Source organism: Myzus persicae, unplaced genomic scaffold, assembly GCF_001856785.1.
Source record: "Myzus persicae strain clone G006 unplaced genomic scaffold, MPER_G0061.0, whole genome shotgun sequence".
Lineage (NCBI taxonomy): Eukaryota > Metazoa > Arthropoda > Insecta > Hemiptera > Aphididae > Myzus > Myzus persicae.
In genome coordinates this window covers 82449-107945 of record NW_019103954.1, presented here as the reverse complement: position 1 = coordinate 107945, position 25497 = coordinate 82449, and the positions used below count along the sequence as shown (strand labels likewise).

At 37.0% G+C, this 25497-nt stretch overlaps 2 protein-coding genes across 4 annotated transcripts in view; one reads left to right on the top strand and one right to left on the bottom strand.

Annotated features, from left to right (window-relative positions):
• The window catches only part of LOC111036829 (3-phosphoinositide-dependent protein kinase 1), a 31926-nt gene extending 21780 nt beyond the window's left edge, over window positions 1-10146 (top strand). For 2 of the 3 annotated variants that reach the window (XM_022319047.1, XM_022319044.1), the window contains exons 2-8: window positions 5322-5588; window positions 6415-6457; window positions 7224-7370; window positions 7488-7908; window positions 8046-8565; window positions 8642-8794; window positions 8924-10146. In XM_022319047.1, the coding sequence (XP_022174739.1) occupies window positions 5388-5588; window positions 6415-6457; window positions 7224-7370; window positions 7488-7908; window positions 8046-8565; window positions 8642-8794; window positions 8924-9037 (1599 nt within the window). In that variant the 5' untranslated portion in view covers window positions 5322-5387 and the 3' untranslated portion in view covers window positions 9038-10146. Of the gene's footprint in view, window positions 1-3700; window positions 3827-5321; window positions 5589-6414; window positions 6458-7223; window positions 7371-7487; window positions 7909-8045; window positions 8566-8641; window positions 8795-8923 lie in introns of those variants that run through there. The other variant, XM_022319046.1, reaches the window with a different exon arrangement.
• A 249-nt stretch (window positions 10147-10395) lies between these two features.
• Window positions 10396-25078, bottom strand: LOC111036838 (dihydroxyacetone kinase 1-like). The gene is made up of 5 exons (XM_022319065.1): window positions 24446-25078; window positions 23330-23562; window positions 17269-17936; window positions 16473-16900; window positions 10396-11240 (listed from the first exon to the last, which is right to left on the bottom strand). The coding sequence occupies exons 1-5, from the start codon at window positions 25076-25078 to the stop codon at window positions 11001-11003; spliced, it is 2202 nt and encodes a 733-aa protein (XP_022174757.1). The 3' UTR covers window positions 10396-11000.
• Window positions 25079-25497: the final 419 nt, after the last annotated feature.

The following is a 25497-nucleotide window of genomic DNA, read 5'->3' as shown; positions in this document are numbered from 1 at the left end:
CGTGAAGATGGCATTGAACTTGTCGTCGACCCCGGTGGCCCTCCTCCTCTGCGCCTTCCCGCCGCCCCAACAGGGCCGTTGACACCGCCGCCGCCATATGTCCTTGCGTGCGGCGGCGGAGTCGTCGTCGTCGTCGTCGTTGCAGGGTTAACAGCCGCCACCGACACTTCGCCCCGGTGAGGGGAAACAAACGACAACGACTCCCGGTAGGTGCCCCGCCGGTGTCCTTGATGCTCGGTGTACACACGTTTTATAAATACACGGATCCAGTGTTGTTGTACGAAACTAGTTTGAGCGAGAAAACGAATTGGTGAAAATAAAATGTTTAATGCCTCATTATTATTATCGCTAAAGTACGCTTGTACGGCGTCGTTTGGGGAGAGGGTGGATTTAGGAGCGAAAGCCTTTATTTGTTTCGAATCGCCGACGGCGACGTGATAAATACGGACGTGTGTCTCGCGTGCGTCCGCGAAAGTCGGCCTCGTCGACTTGTAAACAAACCGTAAACAACGGAACAACAACATCGTCGACGACGACGACACACCGCTCTGCTGTCGACGAGACTGCCTTGGGCGTTGGCAAGGTCGCCACCACCACCACCACCACCCCACCACCACCACCACCACCATCATCAGTGTTTCTGCGGCGGCCATCGTTCTTTGCACATCCGGAGAACAATATTGTTTATAATATTTAGTCAAAAGAGCACTTTCTGAGGCCGTTGTCGTTTCTTTTGGTTTTCTATCTCTGCTGTTGTTGTTTTATTCATATTCATATAATTATTATTTAGCCTCGTTATCATTTTTGCGGGTTTTCCGCGGATAGCTTCCTCAGCGTTACGGTCATTGTGTTTTTTAAATGTTTTTACTTTTAATCAGTTTTTTATTCCGTGTGCTGGCCGGCGTACACCCCCGCTATCGCGCCTGGTGCGGCGTCGGTACTTGCAAGCGCGTCCGGTTCTAGACTATATTTGTTACGTCACACGCCGCCGTCGGATCCCCGCTAGAGATAACGCGCCACAAATTGTTGAATGACGCAATTCGGATGCACACACACCACCACTGTGTACACTCGACAACAACGTGTGCGTACGTGTGGTTTCCGATCGCGTCAATGTTTTGAATGAAATGCGTCGCCGCCGCCGCCGCCGCCCGCGATAACAAACAATACTCACACATACATAATCGACACTCGCGCTTATACGCGCACACACACACACACACACACACACACACACACACACACACACACACACACACGGCGCTTTCGGTGCCGCCGAATTATAACGATTATTATTATTATTGTTTTTTTTTTTTTTTATCTCAAGCCGCATACCAGTGTCACACACACGACGTACAGTGATACGGTTTCTTTTTGTATTCTGTGTTTTAATTAATATTTACGAGACGGACTTTTTTTTACGACAACAACACACCGCCTCTGTGTGTGAGTGTAGATAATACATCTGAAGTGTATTAATTCGAGTGTGGTGTGTGTGCGCCATTTTCATAAATTTGTTTTCGAATACGACGCCCTGGTCGCGACGCGATAGCCACACCGATGGACGGACCATACGATAACGTAATAATAACAAACGAAAATCTTGGAATTGGATAAATATAATATACCATACAATGCGTATAACGACACTGCCGCGCCTTCCCTTGAAGTCGAACACCTTTAAAACGAGATTTTTCAGAGAATAAGGTCTTTACTTACTGGTTTTACACTATTATCGATTCCACCACTTCACCCCCTACCGGAAAGATAAACATACTTACATATACACTCACAAAACCCCGTCGTGTTGTTGTCGATTCAGTGCACGACTGTAATTCCACGATTACTAAAACTTCTGTATATGTTTCATAACTGTGACACACAGACTCCATCGAGCATCCCTGCCAACCATCCAAAAGTCTATCGATTTATGAAATGCTCCTAAAATATAATGAACAACATAGCTCAAAATCTATAGTTTGTCCGTCGTCGTCATCCATTGTGTACAACAACAACAACAACAACAACGATATTATGTGGGTGAAGGTTGCGTGCCGCGCTCCGCCTCCACCGCTGTCGCAACTATTAGTACGCAAAATCATACTATATAGGTACCATTATATAATAGGAATATTATGCGCATCGATTTCACAATGGAGTTTGCAGTATAAAACGCTAATGTGCAGTAAGTTTTTCTTCTATCCGAAACGGAAGAAACAAGCCTAACGTCACGTCTTCGAGTGCGGGCGGGCGGTGGTAACGCAATTGTAATTAACTGCATAAAACTAACATAATAACCGAGTAGAGTTTTACAGCAAAACTGTGTATACAATATAATATATAATAAATACGACTATCGAGTACGAATAATATAGGTAGTGGCGGTAGTAGAATAGCTGTGTTTTTGTACGCGTGTGTGCACTAGGTTGTTTACGTCGGGCTGCCACCGCCGGATTTCGAATACTCGGAAAATATAGGTCAACCGTTGGCGTTTCGTGCGTTAATACGTACGCGTATATGTTGTGTATATTATATTAATATAATGCGTCGTCGCCACTGTTGGACGGGCGCCGGGGAGTGGCAAAAACGGTTTAAAAAAAAGTTTTACGACAAAGTAAAACGGAAACGGCTGCAGCGTGTTTTGGTGTGTGTATTTAGTATCATGTACTGTGTACAGGTGTAGCGAAATTTAATATTATTTTTATTATCATAACGACCGGCACGTGGAGGAAGGCCGTGGCGTTCCCTTCTGCTCTCTCACTACTCCTCTCCCGGCGATCTCGATGAATTCATATTATGCACAGGCCGCAGTGGCTGTAAAAACAGCCTTTTGGCCTGCCACCAAAACGCATAACATATAATAATCGTCAAAAACAACACACATACAAGAAGCACGCACATACCGAGACGGCTGGACGGCTAAAAAATATAGTTTTTTCCATTCTCCTTTGACGACCTACGTTTGTAAAAAACATTTAGAGTCGAATACAAATTATTCGACGATGTAATTTGTATAATATAACGTGTGTTTATAACCTGATAACGTGAATTCAGAGATCCGGGTACCCCTAACACTGTGGTGGGGGGTGTAATGGAGGGGCTAGCCGAGGTCGTCGTCTTTTCGGTCGCAGCTTCCAGGGGTGAGAGAGGATGGAGAGGGGAGAGATCGTTGGGTGTCCGCCGAAACACGAAGCGATTGGCAATTGTGTGATGTACTGTGGAGCCGGCCGAGCTGAGTAGTCGTGCGGATATAACGGGTTTTCCGTGTTTGTGCGCTGTGCTTACGAGAAAAAAAAACGTGTTGCCGGCGCGCGTGTGGCCCGTCGAACGAATTCCGATCAATCGCCATAATATATTGTATAATAGTATGTACACCGACGAAGCGGATGTACTCTCGGTGGCCCCCGGTGGGACCGTGTGATTTTTTTTTGACGAATTTTTTCCGCTGGTTTCCTCATCTTCCCGTCCGATACGCGGAAATGAGTCAGGACCGCGGTGTACGCGATTATAATATATAACGTCCGTTTACGTCATAATTTACGCCAACAGGCGGGCGGACAAGTAGCAGAGGGATATAGGGTTGTTTTATTTACTCCCACTCGCGTCGGCGGCGCGTACACGCCGAATCCCACGCAATTACGTCACGGGCGCGCGCCTGTGTGTGGTGTAACGCACCGACGAAAACGCCCGCGACACACTGACATCGTTGTTGCGGGCGCGCGTCGTCGTCGTCCTGCAACAGAGCACCGAGCACCAGTAATAGTTCATATCGCGCGCCGTTGTGAAATAATATTGTCGCCGCCTCTTCAAAAACCTCTTCACTTCCGTACGTAATACATCATACCTACTAAATAATACATTAATTTATATTGTTACAATTTTTTTTTTTTAAATTACTCTTACGATTTTCTATTTTTAATTCTATCGCTCTCCCTCGTCCCTACCCTCACGTCGTATATCGTCCGTCGGCATTTCGTCCGTGCAGCATTCCGCACAGGACATCGCACCGCGGGTGCGTGCTTGCAAATCGTGCGTACGTAAACCCATATTATATATATATATATACACACACACTCGATATACCTATGCACATGTGCGTGTATATAGTCGTCGCCGTCGTATGGAAAAGTATGTGATGTGAACGCGGGTGGCCGCCGCCAACAGCAGCAGCGCCTCGCGGCGTACATAACATTTTTATCGTTCCGAAATAGGGAATCGCGCGCGGTGTCCGGCGTGGCGTGACGGGGTGCGCGCGGCGTGTCTGGGCGGCCGGGCCGAGCGTGTTTGGCACGGCACACCGTCTGGCCCGGGTCACAGGGTCGCCGTCTGATAGCCGTCCAAAAGACGGCTCTAGCGCCCTCCGTCGCGCTAAAAAAATCGTCTCGTCGCCTCTTGTCGCCCGACCTGAAGCCGCTGTGAAATAATTTTATAATTAAGTATAGACCACGTCGCTACGATCCGATGAAATCTAGTATTACTCCTCCCCTGAAAAACAGCTCTTGTATGCGTTTATGTGTGTGCAACGAAACACAATATATCGAAGCGTTTCGCATAATGTGTTGCGTGATGTTGTGTAAAAACCGGGGTACCTACCTACTTTCCATATTATAATATTCTCCTCGCCCAACGCCATCCGGAAACGACTCGCATATTATTATTATTATTATTATTATGAACCATTATAATATAACTATGCCAGCATGTACCACCGCAACCTTGCAAACTATGCGCCGAAGCCGCTGAATGCATTTCGATCGTCGCGTATTCTGTTCCGTAAACGCCGTGTTAAAATGTGTACGATTTCCAAACCTAGGTCGCGTACCGGGTGGCAGTGCACTGCATAACACTCATTGATGATGTTTGTTGCTGTTGCAGCCGAGTTTTTTTATTAAATTATTATTACTTTTGTCATCGCATACTGTTCATACGGACGCGTTAAACAAATACATTTGCTAAGACAAAGACTGTACGATTTTTTTCGCGAATTTTACAGTTTTGTCTTTCTTTTTTTTACATTACGTTTAGTATTTCGGTCGTCGTCGTCGTCGCCGCCGGGCGGGAGGAGAGTCTCTCTGACGTTGGGCGACTTGCCAAATGACGTCAGAGGCCTCCGCAACTACCACAGCCGCCACCGGTGTAATGTTTTTTTAAGTTTAAGTGTGTGTATGTCGGGTAGAGATCACGGCGGCGGGTGTTCGATTTTCTCGACGAACCGGCCGTTCTTTCCGCGTGCATGTCGTAACTCACGATTTTTTTATTATTAGTATTATTATTATTATTTCAGTTTTGCATGTATAATATAGTATTCTTATTCTCTACAGATAGCAGCAGCCAAATCGTCCTCCACTGCCGTGTTCCACCACCAATCACAGCAGCAAATTGTCGTCATGCCGCCACCTCCGACCATGCAGACGGCCACACCACAGCCACCGTCAACTCAGGCCACCCAAACGTCTCAGGTGGTGCAAGTCAATGGCGGTGGCCAGTCTTTGACTACCGACAACATCGCCAACATGATGCCAGTGACGAAACGCAATCCAAAAGATTACATTTTCGGAAAGGTCATTGGCGAGGGCAGTTACTCGACAGTGAGTTACAACAACCGTTAACTACTATATAATATATTATAATCTATATACGTATACATGGCACGGCGCTGATGATATCACGATTTACCTCCAACTTTATTTATCAGATCCACAATAATTTCGTGTATTGCCTCCATAAAATGTCTGAAATGACATGACACTTGCCTCCACAAAAATCACAGACAGATAATATTATTGCATACTAGTATATTATATTTGCCAACAGCGCACCACCTTGACGACCACAAGTTTTTCGTGTAGGTAATTTGTTTATTATTATACTATCTCCACAAACAACACCTACGAATGCAAAATTCCTTATCGTCATACGGTCTAACCGACCTCCGCTAACATAATTACTCGAACGATCTATTTTTATGCGGTTTTTTTTACATCGTCGTCGACCTTTCCGCCGGTTCGCCAAACCCATTATCATCGACACGCGCCACTCATTTCGCTCGGCCGCGTGTGTGGACCTTACGTGGCCGCACATGCGTTATTCTATCGGGGAAAAAAACATTGTCGCTGTCGTCGTGTTACCGACCCGTGGTGTCCTCAAAAAGACCTTTGACTCGGGTATCGTAATAGTGTTTTACCTATAGGTATAATGTTCGTTGTAACACGCTCGGCGTAAACTCATTGACCTTGGCTACGACTGTTTTTAGACCGGTTCAGTGACCGACGTGTTATCATCATCATCACACACACACACACACATATACATACACACACACACACACACACAAACAACACTAAATACAGCAGTAATAACACTGTATATCGTTCATAACCCGTACGTTAAATGCTATTGTTTTTGTCTTTCCAGGTGTATTTGGCCAAAGACATCCATACGAATCGCGAACATGCAAGTGAGTGTCTATTTGATAAGTTAGTGACTCATATTATGCACTGTACAAATATAGCATTTCGTTTACCATAACTACCACAACTACAGTTATAAATAGGGTTAAATTCAATAAATTCAACTAATGTTTCAATGGGGAAAATATAGCAACTTATTAACTACGTGACATTGCTACCAGTGTTTGATGGAGGAGTAATGGTGGGGTGGTGGAGTGCCACACGTTATGAGTTCTTTCGTTGCGCGTGTTCATTTTTACTACATTTTATCGAAATAAAATTCGCGACCTCAAAATGCCGTTATTGTCGTATGTGCGTATTTTTTATAGTCTAATATAAAATTACAAGGATGTGTCTTCCACGTGTCAACCTTCAGCGATGTCGGTGCACGGAGTTCGTTTTCGAGCACGGGTATTATTACCCTTGAACAACGGACGTTTACGATAAAACGCACGCATATTAGTCGGCCATTAATATTTATATGACTTCTTCGCTTAATTAGTACCGGTGTTAATTTCAGTCGATTTTTTTATCGCTCTCTTCTGTACTCAACGTTATCGTTGTATACAAAATTTAACTTACGATCACTTTTCATCGTAGAAGAGGGGAAACCCCTCTCAAAATTATGTAAATTTGTTGTCGCTAAGTATCCCCATTCCCGCTCCCTTAATGACGACACTTATTTCTTGGTCTCTACTATAATATAGTTCATATATATATATGTCTATACCGGTGATCATATTACTGACGATAAATTATTTTTTCATTTTACAGTTAAAGTCTGCGAAAAACAACAAATCATCAGGGAAAAGAAACGCGAACAAGTACGTCGTGAAAAGGACGCTCTTAATATTCTCAGCAATTCCGGATCCAGTCTTTTCGTCAAGCTGTACTGCACGTTCCAAGACGCCGAACGACTCTGTATCCTTTTCAAACTCATCAATGAATATTAATTTGTACAAAATTCTATATTAGGCTGTATATCTCTTACATCCGGTTGCTCACTTTTGTGGTGTTTTCCTTAATGATTGCTCTTAGATTTTGTTATGTCATACGCAAAAAACGGTGACTTGCTACCGTACATCAACAAAGTGGGCTCATTCGACTCTGCTTGCACGCGATTTTACTCAGGTGAAATCCTTCGCGCCCTGGAGCATCTACACGACTTGAACATTATGCATAGGGACCTGAAGCCGGAAAACATATTACTTGACCACAATATGCACATCAAGGTGGCCGATTTTGGGTGTTCGAAAATACTCGAACAGCCCGACGCTGTGGACAAATCTATTTTGAACGATAACAATCCCCGGCAGCGAAGTAACAGTTTCGTCGGAACTGCCCAATACGTCAGTCCCGAATTGTTGACTGAGAAAACGATTTCGCCTAGTTCTGATCTATGGGCCCTCGGCTGCATTATCTATCAAATGATTGCTGGTTTACCCCCCTTTCGATCGAGGTACGTACCCTAATAATGTAATATTTGATACACATCTCATTGTTTGGTAGTGCGACGTGTGAATATATATTTTTGTGTATTATAACAAATGTACCTGGCTATAAATAATATTTACTAATAAAATTCTCTTTGTGCAGGAGTGAATATATGTTGTTCAAGAAAATACTGAACCTCGACTATGTGTATCCAGATGGGTTCAACGCCGATGCCAAAGATCTGGTACAGAAACTGTTGGTGCTTGATCCAAACGAACGCCTAGGCACCAAGGATGACCTACGGTACACTTCCATCCGCTCTCATCCGTTTTACAATGGCTTGGATTTTGACACCTTGCATATAACAAATCCACCACCTATATACCCTTACCTACCTGGAAATAGCGAAGGCCAAGAGCTTCGTAGCCAATATCGAGTTCCTGATCATTTGGAACCAGGCCTGGACGACAAACAATTGACCAGGTTACTGGGTCTGGATGGCCAAAGCAGTTCCACAACCACCCCAGCATCTGTACCTAGACCGCGCAAACGGTCTGGCATTCTTCATATGAATGACGAAGAGAAGCAACACCAACTGAACCAGCAGAGGTGTAACAGTAAATGGCATGGTTTAGTAGAGGGAAATCTGATTGTCAAACAAGGATTGGTTGACAAGCGAAAAGTGAGTTTTGTTGTTCGATATGCTATGAGTGCATTCTATCGTTTTTATGGTATTAATTTGTTTTTTCCATTTTTAGGGTCTTTTTGCCAGAAGGCGTATGTTGATGTTAACAATGGGTCCACATTTGTATTATGCCGATCCAGCATCTATGACCCTAAAAGGAGAAATACCTTGGAGTCCACAATTGCGCGTGGAACCTAAAAATTTCAGGATATTTTTCGTTCACACGGTAACTACAATTTATATCTCATTTTTATATTATATTATAATATATTATCAAATTTAATATATTTTACCTAATTAGTTATTTTAACTTTTTTGGCATAGTATTTTAATTATTTTAATTTTCCTTTTGCAGCCCAACAGGACTTATTACTTAGAAGATCCTGAAGGATTTGCGTTGGAATGGTGTAAAGCAATTGAAGAAATGAGAGTTAACACATATGGTGTATCTCCTACGACGTGCACTTAACAAAACTGTTATTGATATGACTGTATTTTTAGTATAATTTTGACATAAACTATAATTCTTTAAATTAAAAAATGTTCTTTTGATTACAATAATTATTTAATTTTTAGTTTATAATAAATTGCAGTATTTTGTTTTAATGAAAATGATCTGCAAACATGTCTGTGATATTAAATTTTAATTTTAAATAAATTGTAACTTAGCGTGAAACAATGAAATTCTATGTATAGTATTTATAATGATTAAGATTAAGTAATTTATTAAATAATTATATTACATAAAAAACGGCTGGTGACACTGCCCCTTGCCCTTGGAACAGGCTGTGCTTGATCGATAAATACCTTTATAGTAATAATTTATTTTAAATATATTTTTCTTTCTCAAGATCGATTGGTTGTGCCTTTTTAATTTATTTGTTTATTTCAATTTGCAGTTCAATTATTATTAGAGGTTTCTCTTTTACATTAATTACAATTACTAATGTTAAACATTGATTTTAAGTTCTTTATAACAGTGTTATTTAATGATTTAGTTAAATTGTTGAGATTTATCTAGTGCATTTTAATAACAAACCAAGTTACACAAATAACTCAGCGCCATTTGTATTACTATATCTGAGAAAGAAAAAGTACTAACATTTTATAATTTATTTTATTATTTTGTATGATATTTGTTCTAGTTTTATTTTGTATAATTAACTCATACTCGTCCTCTATGGTATAATGTTTGTAGAAACTTATCTCGTTATATTTTTTGTGAACACTCACTATTCTAATAATTGCTCTTTATTTGCATGCATGCAGTATTTACTGTGATATATTTATTGTACGTATTCAAATTGAAAAGTAATAATACTTGAAATTAGATGAAGATTAATTTTAGTTAATTTTTAAAATAATTGATTTAAACTAATCGAATTAGTTCCTAAAATAAATTGTTGATTAAAATACACCTACATAGAACCCAAATATTGTTCTTTTTATTAAATAATATGCTCTTATTATATACAGCAGGACACTTTTATCTAATGTTAAATAAATATATTAACTGGCAATGTCCAATAATCCCTTCATAAATAGTAAAATTATGTATCATAATTATAATTTCTTTAATACATTTTTTTTTCTGTAAGCTAAATCATAGTTATATATGTATTATGTTGTATACAACACTAAATTGTTTTATGTAAAAGTGTGTGTGTGTTAGTGTGCATAAGTGTGCGTGTATATGTGTATAACTATGCGTTTAAAGACGATTAAAAAATTAAAAAATGAATAACAAGTTACATTAGTACAACCGGTGTGTTCATTATGCAATAACCTAATTTTACCGATACTTGATACTACCGATACGTTCTAATATTGTAATTAGTTTTTTTTTTATAGTAGCTAATATTGAAATTTGGTTTTGTCTTATTACTACATGCTGTGTAAAACGGTGTTGTTCTTTAGTCTGTAAGGCCCTGGAGAAGCGTTTTCGTCGCGCGCCTCGGCGAAATGTTGTTTGAAGTTACCCATCTTTTGAATGAATTAAGTTTAAATTAATAACGTAATTAGTATAATATTGTAAAAGTTAATATAATCGACTAGGAAAAATGAATAAATAAATTATATGAAATATGAAAATATTAATGATGTGTTTGTTTTGTTTTGATTTTCCTTACTCCTCTTTCAGCTGTCCTTTTACAAGTAGATCTAACCCGATGAATGTAATGGATAAAAACAGAAAACACGATTCCCTGACCATGGTGAGAAAGACATTCCAGAAAAACGAGGTATGAGTTGCGCAGTTCTCGAAGAGAAGCAGCTGTTGTTATCGAATAGGTAATGTGGAAATGGTACCGACGGGATCACGACGTCTTTTCGGCACGCTCCGACCCTCTCTCGACACATTGTTATTTCTACGCACTCTTATTGCAGAAACAACACAGTTTATTACATAATATGATATCAATCGTCGGCGAATATCACGTCGGGGTCTGACATATACAATTTGTTGCCGTCGTCATCGCGGCATCCGATTGTTTGGTGTACTTTTCCAGTATCGCTGCCAACACGATTTTCACGCCGTACGCGCCTGCGTCGGCATTACAACTTGAGGTCCGTAGGCCACAGCCGCCATCGTCGTTCTCCCCTTGAGGAATCATGTGCTCGGTCAGTTTGCATCCGTCGTCCGCTTCTTTAACAGCTCTGTTGAGTAGATAGACCTGCAGTGTGTTTTTTTTAAAGGAAATCTGTGTTAATCATAATTCATAGCGAAATTGGTCAAGAGACTTGTAAGCATGTGTCAACATTTCTATCTGGGTAAAAATGTCCGAGTTGGCGCATAACGTTTGACGGCGAACATAAAAATGATAAGATGATTTATTAGTTAAAATAAATAAAATTTGTTTGAAAAAAACGTATTGAAGAAATCAATCATAGCTAACTTCGTGATTAATTAATTTTGCTTAGCTTCAGTTTTTATGATTAAAAATTGTAATATTAAAAATTATTATAATATTAACCTTGACACGTATTACCTATACCTGTAGATACTTGTCAAATTCAATGATGGTATATTTTTAGAAATTTATGAATTTTAAATTAGATATAAATACAGTGGCCACCGCTTGTTATAATCATGGTTAATGTTATCAATCGTATAGGTATTGTTATCGAAAAGTGTAAGTACGAACTGCGTATATTACGTGCGTACTTTAATTTTCGTTCGTTGTATGATTAGCCGCTTTATGTTATCCATTTTGTCCAGTAAACCAATATGATAACTCTAATCGGCGACCACTGTATATATCTAATCCTAGTTAAGAAGTCATCCTTAATCATCGGCTTATCATTTAATAACCCAACACTGCCGATATCAAACTTAAGAATCTGACATTTTGTCAATATCATGTTACGTATGTAACGACCAAAATTATTTGGACGTTTTCAAAAACCGTTTGCGCAAATATAAAAACTCGTCGAACATTCCCCCCGAGACGATTCCACCTACACTACCGGTCGGCGGGGTAGACCCAATCCAACGAGACGATAACGCCCGCACTGTCGCATAACTGCAGACGCCATCGGACGTGTCATTGGGCTCGCCACTCGGGTCTCCGTAGCGAGGTACACGTTTGGCGATATGCTGTTGGAATTTTCCCGACATCACCAACGCAATAATATTGTAATAAATAACAGTGAAAATAATAGCGCAGCTCGCATGCGTATCGTGCAACAGGTTAGTAGATACATGCACAGTGCACGGACTGTATGATATGATATTATTTTCTATCTACTAGTATTATGCCGCGTTGTTGGTGTTCGTAGTGTCGATATTACTATATAGTAAACTGTTGTAGTCGATCTCGTTTAATAATTAAACATAAAATAAGTATTACAAATTAACTAATGAATTATTTGATCTTATTAATTATTATATAGGTAGGTATACATTAATTTAAATAAACAAATATAAATTTAACATTAACACCTGTTGTGCAGTGTGCACGCCTATTAACATTGATATAGGTACTTAATACAATCATACTGAGTATTATAATAATAAATAATAATGCCGAAAAGAAATGAATTTATATTACATTTAACGATTTTACTTTTCAATAGTTTACACTTAAAAGATTATAGCCTGGAATTTCTAACACAATATTTTTTGTAAATTTTTGTGATTTTTTACGTATTTTGTCAAAATTCGAAATTTGGACGCCCATAGGCCATATTAAAATATTGTAGATTCTCCCTCAACTTTTTTTTAAATTCCACTTACAGCAACTTACGAGGAACTTTGTATTACATTTTCAAGTTTTTCGAATGAGCAAAAGTGTTTGGTATATAGACGTTAATTTTAAAAAACTAATAACTATCGACAATTTCATATGCCTATTACTCAACATGAGTCAAAATATTTTGAAAATGTTATGGTGTATGAAAAGTGCTAATTTATACATTTAGTGAAAGATTCATGTACCTATCTACAGTCATATGGTCTAGAGTTACACCAAAAATCAAAATTGTTAAAAACCGATTTTGGGTAAAAATTCACGTTTTTTTCTTAATTTTGTTGTTCTTCCTTGCTTTTTTGAAAACTTTTGGGGATTTTCAACTTAGACCTCTCGAATGCACCAATTAGATTCACTTTCACACAGGAAAAGATACTAAAGTTAAAAATCGAAGCATTATTTCAACTATACTTATCATGTACACAGACACAAATAAAAAAAACACAGATCGTTGTAAAATCAATACATTCATAGCTCCACTCAGAATCTAAAAATGTACAGTATGCTACACCAATGTCTACTAATTATAATCGCAACATAAAAAAAGAATATTATTTTCTCGAGGGCCGAAAAAATTCATATTTGATCTGTCCTTTAGCTTTTTTTAGGAATTGAAAAAATAAGGTATCAACACTCTACATTCTCCAAGTTTCAAGGAATCTATTGACAAACAGATAATATTTATAATATTTTATCGAGAACGGTTCAGTAGTTTGAGTGCCTATTAACTTCGTATGAATCAATATTCATATTTAGCTGTATAACCCGAATTGGACAGTGAAAAAATACAAAGCATAAAATATATCGCTATATCTAGAGCCATACAGGTGCATCTATGTACATTGTATATATATAGTTTTAGTGTGCTCAGTTCACGGAAAAGTCAGTGCCGATGTACCTCGTTTTGCGAATTAATGCGACTGAGATGGACAATTCACCTGTGGTGGATTTGAGGTAGCACTATTGGTATAAATCGAACGTGGTTTAAGGTACCCTTTAAATTTTCATGATATCTCCAAGTACAATTTGAAATTTGATTATTTATTCAAGTACCAATAACGCTATGCTGACACACCGCTTCCACTCAAAATAGTTTTTCTTAAACAATGATTAATTATCATTGAGTTCAACTTTAACACATCCATTATAATGGTATACTCGACAACTTCTGTGCAGCAAATCGTTATCCACTTGTCAACCTTTTATAATACATAGATTTTATTATTATATTACTCATATTAGTCAATAGTCATACATATTTTATTTTATTAATTTTTAATTTGACCATTAGGTAGTATGCTGTACCATTTACAATTTTTATTATTTGTTCTCAGTAAATTGTATCGTGTATGTACTGTGTAATAATGGTTATCATTGAAAAAAAAATTGTTATTACAATTATTGCATTTTTAACCCTCTTTGAAAAATTCTAATTACTAAAAGCGTTATCGGAGATCTTGGATTTATAAGTATTTGTCCCGTGAGTCATATAAGTATTATTGTATTTGTTTTTTGTAAATATTTTTCAAATATTAATTATTTTTTGATCACTGACTAGAGTGATGGTTTTTATTTTCTATAGTACAATTTGTAGATATGAAAATTAAGTCAGAGATATTTTCTAAAGTTAGTAATTGTTTCATGTGATGTGTCACTTTATGTACTAACTGTGTATCGCGTAATGACGTACCTATCTAATCTCAATAATATAATAGTGAAATGAAAATGACGTCGACTACTCGACTATTAGTTAATTTAACAATTATATTGTTAAACTGGTAATAAAATGATACATTGCAGGATGTCGACGTTAAGACATATTTTTCAGAGTTAATTACAGGAAAATATTAAAAAATGTTAGAAACCAATACTCAAATGATAATATGTATGGTATTTTGGTTACACTGTAGATACTTATCGCATCGCTTGCTCGATCGGTACGAATGACAAAAATCACATTCTTTACGTTATTTATCGTGAAATACCTTTATGTACAGTATACACGATGACCAGTCGTGTAAAGAATACTTTTATTTTGTATTCAGAATACGTATTCGAATTAACTGTTAAAAAGATATTTTTTTTATTTTTTTTATTAGCTTTTAGTAAAAAACTATAAAAGCTCAACAGTTAATACAGATAATACAGATACAATTATACAGATAATAGAGACTTAATATAAATAAAAACAATAAAAGATTTATAACATAAAAAGGTATTTAGAAGACGTATTCGAATAATTTTCAAAAAATATACATTTTTAGAATACATTCTGGAATACTCAAAAAATTATTCGAATACTTTGAGAATACTATTTATTAATACTTATTTTGCTCAAAATACAATTTTTTAAAACACTTTTTTTTACCCTTTTAAGTCATACTCGTAGATAGTAGACACATTAATTTATTATAAGTACAACTCTTCTTTATTATATTTTACACAATAATTATACACTAATAAATTATCAAGAAAAAAAATTTACATTTTGTTACATTTAATCATCATTACTTTTTCAAAATTTGCATCAGTCATTTTTCCACGTTTCTTGGTCAGAACTGTACTCCCCACACTAAATATACATTCTATTGGAGCCCTACTTGGTAAAGGCGTATTGTATTTTTAAAAAACTTTTTTTATAATAGGAGTATCATACAATGAAGTTAAATTCTTTGTTGGGCTCTTTGAAAAATAATTCAATATTTCATTTTCTGCAGAATTATTGATATTTGTTTTGTTGGACCAATTAGAAAAAAAAATATTTAATACATCATCAGATTGATTTTTATTACTATTAATTTCTTGTGTACTGTCATCTTCCACATTAGAAGACTGGAAAAATTCATTAACTGCTTTTTTAAACTGATTAATAGCTTTTTCTCTTTTAACATAATTTTTGATCCCATTGGTTTTAAAAAAAGGGTGAAATATTGCAGCAATTACAAAAAATGAGTCAGTTAGTTGAGTTTCAAATCTTTTTTCAACATTGAAACAAATTATATCAGTTACCTAATGATCTACAAAACTTGAAATTTTCATTTATTTTCATATTCTCATACTGTGAAATAAGTTGAGAAATGGATGTGATTAAATAACCAAAATACATGAACTTTTCTCCTTGCAAAATATATCTAAGCACACAGCTAATGGTTTCACCACTACTCAACTAGTAAAAGGTCTATGGGCTATGGCTGATACTATATTTTATGATTTTAATGACCACTACTCAGGATAGATATAATCTATAAACACAAATATTCTTTTTTTTTCAAATTTAGTATTTAAATATAAAATAAAAATACTAAAAAAAGATATTCAGAATACGTATTAGAATATATCTTTTTTAATGTATTTAGAATAGTATTCAAATACAAAAAAAAGTATTCGAATACTTTACAAGACTGAAAATGACCTTATTACGAAAATTATGACATTTCTATTTTAACAGTGTAAACAGCTGATTTGAATTCACATCATCTCCGAATCCTCATTCCCGAGTTTAATATTTTTAATTTTTACATTTGAAATATTATTATTCTCTTATTGTAATCCGTTGACAGTTGCTACGAAAAGTACCTATAGCTACCTACAGTCTATAACAGTTATCACTTATTATGATATCCGTTTTATGGATACTTAAAAGTCAAATGTGCTTACCGGGTTTTTAGACTTGCGCAAGACGTCCTCCATACCACGGACGGCCGGAACGAGTGCATCCAACATAGTCCTGTCGCCGGGTTGAAGCATGCCGTATGCCTCGACAGCGGCCACACCACGGCGTAGACCGTCTACCCACATGGCCGGTCCGAGGGTCGCACGACAGGAATGTTTGGTAAATGCCAGTGAAAATGACCGGAACAAGACGGACAATAGCGTGCCCAAAGTGCCGGCCACGCGGGTCTCAAGCAGCCGGCTGATCGAGCGCAGTGTGTCTGCGGGGCTGGCCACGTTCACGTGGCCCGCAGTCACGGCCGCTTTCACCGCATCGGCACCGCGGCTCCAGTTGCTTCCGCAGTCACCGTCGTCTGTTTTGTCCATTGCGTTCATCCGGCCTTCCTCCTCGCTAATCCGATTGCACACGTGAACTATACACAGCACAATAATAATATTATTATTCATCAAACCTTAAAAAATCTTAGGTCGTGACCTATATAACCGGAAATGATGTGTGCAAGGAAAATATAGTATTTTATTACATAGGATCAGTTGAATTTTAATTTTTAATGGCTCAAACATAATTTTTTTTTCAAATTAATGTGATACTAACTTTTTATAACTTTTAAACAGTAACTCGTATTTTACTTTTAACTCAAAGATTTTGATTGAACTACCTATATTGAGATGTTAAAATTGAAACTCATTTTTCTTGAAATTCAACAGATTTCACTTCGAGGGTTCGGGGACCCATGCCTATTTTTAAAATATTATTATATTATAGTATAATATTGCATACTCAAAATGTCCGTTACGAACGGCACTTGGTCTTCGGGTATAGTCGCGCTAGGAGGAGCATCGTCGTCTTCGTCATCTTCGTCAAGGTCGTAGTTGTCGTCGGCTCGACCGCGGCCATTTCCACCCGTTAGGAGATCGCAGGGGCAGCGGCGGTGGCGCCGGACATATTCGGGAGTGGGATGCTGGGCCAGGTCGAGACGTCCGTCTAGGCCAGCAAACGTCCAACCGGAAGCGGATACAGGAAGGTCCAGACAAGCTATCAGTGAGTAGCAAAGGCCGTCGTACACACGGCCATCGGCGGTGGCCGAACCTCTGGCCGCGGCGCCAATGTCCATCACGGTCACGGAGAACCCATCGCCTGTGTCGCTTGACGACGTCAACATCCGGCCGGTGTACCACCGGTGTACTGCGCGGGCGCCAGTGGCCGCACCGAGAAGACTGGTCACCTCGGCCACGATACCCATGAATTGCGCGTCTGACATGCCACCCATGTTGTTGATCATGGCCACGATGTCGGTATCCCTCCAACGGCGCATGATGTGCTGGTCATCGTCTGTTAGTAAGTTCAACGTGGCAGACACCATCGCCTTGAGATCCGTCGTCCGCACGGTCCGAGTCTCGTGCCTGCCGTTCGCGTCTGTGCCCAGCAACAACACCTTTTCTTCACATCTGCGAAAATCGTCAGACTTGTGAATTTCGACTTACCATTTGTTTGTGTGGATCTATTTAATACTTCACGTCGGAAGTAAATTTGCAAACCTGTGCTCAGGTTATCTATTTTTTCAGGTATCATTTATATAAATTATATCTATGGATATCTATGATTATATCTTAGCGTTGTCACGGAGGTAGGTCATTTTAAATAGTATGTTTATAATTTATAAACACCAAGAATGATATGTTGTGGTCTATGGACAGTTTTGTTTTACCATACTCTTGTAAGAATAAAATATAATTGGCTTAGTATAATTTATTATGCTTTACTGTAGGTTAGTTATTAATTTATTATGAACAAAACAACAATAAAAAAAAAACCATTAAATAATCAGTAGATAGTATAAAACTGTAACAAAGAAAAGTATTAACGCATAATATAATTATAATCAAGCATGCACTATATAAATGAACGAATTAATACTTCAACTATTAGGGTGTTAAAGAAAAATGTAATAGTCTTTATGGTAATACCTCATTAATTACAATTATAGATGCAGTGATTATTGCATTAATATTGTGTTACTACCACCTAATATTTGACTTATATTTTATCAATATAGGATTATGAAAAGATATACCGTGATATTGGTATATTATACCGCAATACCGATACATATCGGAAAACCTTAATAAATTGTTACCATAATGCCGGAAAACCGTGATTCTGGAAAACTGAAAAATACTAAAATAATATGCTGAGGGAGTAAATCATTTTTATAACATATTTTAATTGATGTTATATTACACCGAAAAAAATCGTTACCACACTAATATACGGTATTGCGGTTTTCCGATGTGTGTCGGTATTGCGGTATGTTCTGGTTTACTGTATACCGTTTCGGTATTTGGGCAAAAACAGGCATACCGAAAAAACGTTCAACCCTAGTATTATAGTGTAACTTAACTAATTTTACATTCACCTGCATTTGATATATTTTATATCTGCAGACAATAGATACAATCATATTATTACAAACTAATTTGTTTAAAATGTTTAGCGGATTATTGTTATGTATCCACGGTAAGTCAGTGAAAAAAATTGTTGAGCACATTAATAATCATAAAGTAGGCAGTAAACACGTAGAACTGTAGAAGTATTTTATTATAAGTTATTTGGTGAATCAAGTATCTAAGTGTTGTACATTTGTCAGTTTTCTGTGTATCTACAGACGATTAAATCTGGTCCTCATGCAATGGCTGTATAGTTAAACACAATTCTAATTTTTATTTTCTCTCTAGGTGGTTGTTGTGACTTTACTTTTTTAATGATCTTAGTGTACGCAAATTATGAGTGTGCTAGTGGCCTAGTGCTCATACTTGAGCGCCATGTTGAAATGTGTGGAATAAACATGAGGTGTATGATTATGCTATCCTATACCTTAATGTATTTTTGAATACCTATAAAATAATGGTGGTTAAAGCTGAAATCGTTGTTTTGCTTCAACAGCATATCAGCTGTGTGAATAGTGCTAAGATCGATATATTTAGTTCCAGATTTCCAATTTCAACTCGTCAGTCTATAAATCGTTTTTTTTCAAAATTGTACATTCCGGTTAATTTAATTACTTAATTTTTTTATTTCAACATTTTATTCTTGTCTAGATAAATTATTCTCAAACATTTAAAAATATTATTCTAACGTTAATTGAATATTTTATAGAATGTTTTTAAAATGTGATTCGGACATCAGCAGATGAACTAGTGTTATGTTAGTGAGGAATAAATGCGTAGTGCTTGTTCTGAAAAGTCAACTTTGCCAGTCCTATACTTACCTACCTAGGTAATAGATGTTATATTATTATTTTTATTGTAACTGTTGTCTTGATCACTACGAAGCAAGCAGTTTTACCACAATTCGCAATGTCTATTCTTCCTTTTTCTCAAAAGTAGGATTATAAGCTGTATCCCAATCATTATTATTGATATTATTTCATATCCATTATCCATACTTTCTTTGGAGTTTGAATACCTTGAAATTAACTCGTGATTATTATCGCAGCAGAGAACTGTCAGACTTTGGATTTTTTCGCCTTGAATAAGACCTTTTATCTGATCCCCTTAGATTCACTGACTCCGATTTTCAGAAGACAATACCTGATACAACGACTATTGAGTTCTTTCGCATATCCCAGTCGATAATGGATCATCCCATCTAATGTCAGAGAAATCAATAGTCGTTGTATCGGATATTTTCTCCTGAAAGTAATCAGAGTAAATCTAAGGGATCAGATGAAAAGTCTTATTTGAGGCTAAGAATTTTAAAGTCTGAAAGTTCTCTTCAGCGATCATAATTAAGAGTTAATTTCAAGGTAGAAATGCATCAATTGTTCACCGAAAATAGTTCACGTGACAGTTTCTCGCGCATCTAATGTGTGCTGGCAAATTGTTCGAATACGAAAACTGTTCTTCCATATTAATACATTATTAATTCAAAATAGGTTTACATGGCTAACAATTAATTCAAAAGTCAATAAATTAGTTTTTTTATAAATAGTTAGTAGTTACATATATATAAATAATTGATAAATATACCTAGTAATACATAAAAAATAAAATACAAAGTAGTTAAGTATTTTTCCACGTTTGAAGGTAGGTACATAGTTTTTATATTTGCAATTGAAAATTGTACGATATAAACATTATAAACGGCAAATACCACGAAGAAAATTAACTGTTGCACGGTTATTATATAATCTGGACAAATTTTTTTTGAAATTTTCACTTTTATTTTGATAAATTATTTGGGATGGTGGTTCTTGATCCACAACATACTGCTGAATTTTTAAAGTATTAATACTTTTTCCTTTTTGGATTATATGAACAAATCTCCAAATTGGTGGATGTTTGGATGAATTAAGTGTAATGACAGGTGTGTGTTAGTATTAGTATTGTTATTAGTACTATTCCAGAACATTAGCGATGGGATTTGTGTGCCCATTAGATAATCCATATAATGTTCGATAACGATAAGATATCGATATGATTTTAAAACGTGTTTGCAATTAGCCACATTTTATACTGTTGTGTTGTGTGTGTTAAAGATACCTAATGTAGGTTACAGATTACAAAATATAATACTTGATTATCAGTGTTATTTTTTTTTTACGAACAATTGTCGTATTCGAGTAAGTTTCCTACGAATAATTGTCACGCGAACTATCTTCAGCGAAAAATAGACGTGATACCATCGACTGATAATGGTGTTTTGTGGTCACTGTACTAATCCAAGTTATAGTCTATCGATCGATAATTAATTGAAAAGATATTTACTCATCGTCACCTAACCCATGTTAATGTTGTATCCCTGCATTTTATGATAGGTCAAAAAAAGGTATGGTGCAGCCAGGTTAGGTGTCAAAACGCAATGTTGTTCCATAATCACATACGGGGAAATCAGAGGTTCCTCAAACTCATTCAGGTGGACAAAACCACCTATACTCGGGATAGGATGAATATTGGTGAAGTGCATTCTTGGACGAATTTCACAACTGCGTTAGTACGAATTCGCTCATTACCTCATCGTTAGACCACTTTTTTACCCATTGAACAAGTCAAATCCACGATCTGATGCCACACGATATGATCATTAACCTGGTGTCACGTTCCTACACAAGATTACCCGGTCGATTGGTGGCTTATTCCCACGGATCTTGTTAACTATTTTCTACAGCCACATCTACATCGTTTTTAAAAGTCCCTTTCAAAAAATGGCTGTTAATATCCATAGACCAACTGCATGATCTCGAAGAATCTACTCACTATAAAATACCTACTATACTCGGTGTTACTATTGAAGTTCTCAATAATGAATCATACATTTGCTTGACCAATTCTCGCCCTTAGACAAAATACTTCAGATTGTTTCTTATTATTTGAGACTAGTTCTATCATGTCTGTCAGTTGGAACAACACCAATCATTGATACGGGCAAGGTATCATATGCACTTCGTACGTTAATTTATTGTGTCTAAAAGAGTATTTTATCGCATAGGAGCACTTTGTTTTAACCTGCCTTAGATTTAATTTATTTTAAGTACGTTCTTTTGTTTATAATGTACTTGTGGCCATTTGTACCAGACCAAACTGGTCACATGGCCCTTCGTCCTCACGATTACACTGTATTTTTTTTTCAAACCCATGTGACGTAATTTCTTATTCTCAGCGGAGTTGTCATGCATTTCGTCGCACATCCTGGTATGTAGGTTGAATCGCCTACCCACCAGTTGATCAGGCGCAACATTTGGTGCAAATCGGTCGTAACTCGTAAAGATGAATGAGACCATCAAATTTATTCTTGGACATAAGGTATTCGTTCGAATTTTCCCTATTTCAAATGCATACACGTCGTACTATTTAATTTTTAACTTTTTTTCGTACCTTCTATTTAGTAGTGATTTCCATTAATCCATACATGCGAGATTAATGTTTCAGCTAGTCGTGTAGAAATGTATATAATACATATATGCCAAATACCACTCACACACTCACTCACTGATAACTACATCCAAAAAACTACAAAACGTTCGAACTTGAAATTTGGATTAGTGGTTCCTCTAATGATTTAGATGTTCAATAAGAAAGGATTTTCCGATATAATTATTTTAAAAATGTGCTTAAACAATGATTTTGAAATGTACGATGGACATTTTTTTTGTTTATAATTATTTGCTATTAGTCATAGGTTATAATTGTAAATTGTACAAATAGTAGAAGAAATAAATATTTTTTTATATACATAAATGGTTGCCATTTGTTTCTTATTATATTGCTATTATAACTCGAAGAAACATGGTATATACAATTTTTACAAATATATTTATAAAAGATATAAATCTTCGGCACGGGCAGCGCCCTGGTGGACAACTCGAATATGTATTTATTTTATTGACATATTTATGAAATTTTTGATTTAAAAATAACCGTTTGATAGAAAATTGTTTTTGCAATGTACTTACTTTAGGTATTTTATTTTAAATTATTTATTATATTATTATTTTTTATCTAAGATTTTCAGTAGACACTATGTTGAATAACTAATACTCAGGTCTAGAGTTTAGACGTATGGAAAAAATAATCCTCACAGATTACAAACTTATTAGGTACCTATATAGGCGTTAGGCAGTATAATGCCGCGGGGCTTACTTCACATTGCGTGTCGTGTTCCGCATATAATTATTATGTATATGTTACTAAATACTGGTAACTCTATATCATATACAACCGTACATGAGACATGACACGATTTAAAGAAAGCTTACCTTCATGATTCGTGTCAAGGGACTTAAATTATCACTTTGGTTGTGGTATAATTGTATGCGTGTACCTATATAATATTATATACGTACTCAGTGCTAGTATCTTCGCTGTACTTCCGCTTTCTTAAACCAATCACTGCGTTTACAGTGGCCACACGGTCCATAGACAGGCGCTGACATACGGCAAAAATTTTAGCCAGGCTGTGGCCGCCGGCAGCCAGAGCTCCAGCAATTTTGCATATCAGTACTATGCCAGCAGAACCCCGTCGCCGAACACCAGTCGTCGACCGACTTCGGATAACATCATCACCGACCACCACTAGCTTGTTAATTAAAAAAAAGGATTCATTTTATTTGATTTTGAAACAAATAGTCCATTATTTGTAAAAAAACAGTTTGACGTAAAGCATATATAATATATTATTATTTTATTTATTTTTTAAGAAGATAATGGGACCCACTGAATACATGTTTTTGTTGTGATGACTAAACGTAGAACAATTAATAATTAAAATAAATTCAGAAATATCGATGTGTTATTGAACATCTATGACCTTCTTATTGCTTGGAATATAGATGTACCTCTTACAGTGGTGTATACGCACGATTCTAACGGATATAGAGTTATATTTAAAAAGAAATGTGTGTGTATATATTCTCTACAAAAACATTTTCAGTTTTAAATATTGTGAAAAATGAGTGTCGAGGGAGGTAGGTATGTAAAGTAAGTACTTAGTACATAGTTCAAGACTGGATTAAGTCCTACACGGATAAAAGAAAAAAGAATATTGTCTTGATTACAGATTTTAACATATAAATACTTAGTGTTCGGCATTCATAAAATCATAACTTAAAAATATTATTTACTGGTAATAAGCAATATTACCCCGAATTTACAGTAAAATAAATTAAATAGCAGCTTGTATTTACTACTTAGGATTATTCTATACACAAGAAATAACATTTTATTTAAAAATCAATAATAATAATAGCCTGAAATAAACGCAGTTAAATAATAATTATTTACAAAATATTTGATTATTCTTAGATTTTATAGATTTTAGAAGGTGTATAATAAAATGTACACGATCATAAAATCGTAAAAATATTGTATTAAAATGCTACTTGATATACCTATAATCGGGGACAGGGTGGACCCCGAAGACGTATCCCCCTCAATTCGGATTGAATTGTAATATTGTTTACTTTGACAACAATGCCCTGAGATCGGGCCTTTTGGGCTGCGATGCCGTAGTTGAGGATGGCCGCCGTCTCGCTGGCCACCAGAACCAGTACCCCGCAGCGGTCGTCCAGCTCCCGGATGGCCGTCAGTACGTGGCTGGCGCTCGGATGTCGACCGAAGTCCGGTCCAGCAACAGCTGCGTCCAACATGCCAGCGCCCACGTAACGTGCGAACGCGGGGTAATGGCCACCACGGTGACCGGCCATCACCTTAACGCGGCCGCTTCCGGTAGTCATAGACTGATGTCCACGCCAGTAAACCGTGTTGCCGTCCAACAGGACCAGCTGTCGACCGTGACCATCCGTCCGGACCAGTCCTTCGAGGCAAGCCGTAGTCGGGAAACTACGGTCACGGCCCTCGGCCGAGTCCTGACTCAGGAAACCGTGATCTTCGGTCGAGTCTTGACCTATAGCAGAATTGTGGGTTATGATTGAGCTTTGACCAGAAGTGCGATCCTTGGTCAAACCGAGACCAACGGAACCGGGGTCCTCAGTCGAGACATAACCGGAACCGTGGGCCGAGATTTGATGTTCAGAACCAGGATCCTTGATTGAGCTTTGTTCATCAGTTGGAAATTCATTGTTTGATGCCGACATGTCTTCGACGGTTCTGCGTATCATCGGTTTTGTAAATACGCATGACGTATAAGATGATAATATTGTAAATTATAATATATAACATAATTATTGTACAACAGATTTTATTTTGCACCTCATGTAATACCTCGACACTTCTCGGCTCCTCAAATAGAATCATATATTATCTGAGTATATTTGACTCATCTGAGGTCACAAAAATAATGTCCACTATTGGGGGGAGAGAAGTGGGAAACGCAGGACAAAATGTATTGGAGCAGGGGAGAAGGGAAGTGGGTTTGAAAAAATGTAAAATGTTCATAAATCATTATAGGTCAAGCGATTTATTTTTATTATCCCCCCCCCCCATACAGTCACTTATGGGTACGGTTATCACGGTTTTAAGTGAAGTTATTGGAAAACTACATTGTTGGTAATAA

Coding starts and splice junctions, on each gene's coding strand:
- LOC111036838 (XM_022319065.1), bottom strand. CDS start 25,078: ATGTCGGCATCAAACAATGAATTTCCAACTGATGAACAAAGCTCAATC. Junction 23,563..24,445: donor CTCAGGGCATTGTTGTCAAA/GTAAACAATATT, acceptor TTAATTAACAAG/CTAGTGGTGGTCGGTGATGA. Junction 11,241..16,472: donor TGCGCAAGTCTAAAAACCCG/GTAAGCACATTT, acceptor AACACACTGCAG/GTCTATCTACTCAACAGAGC.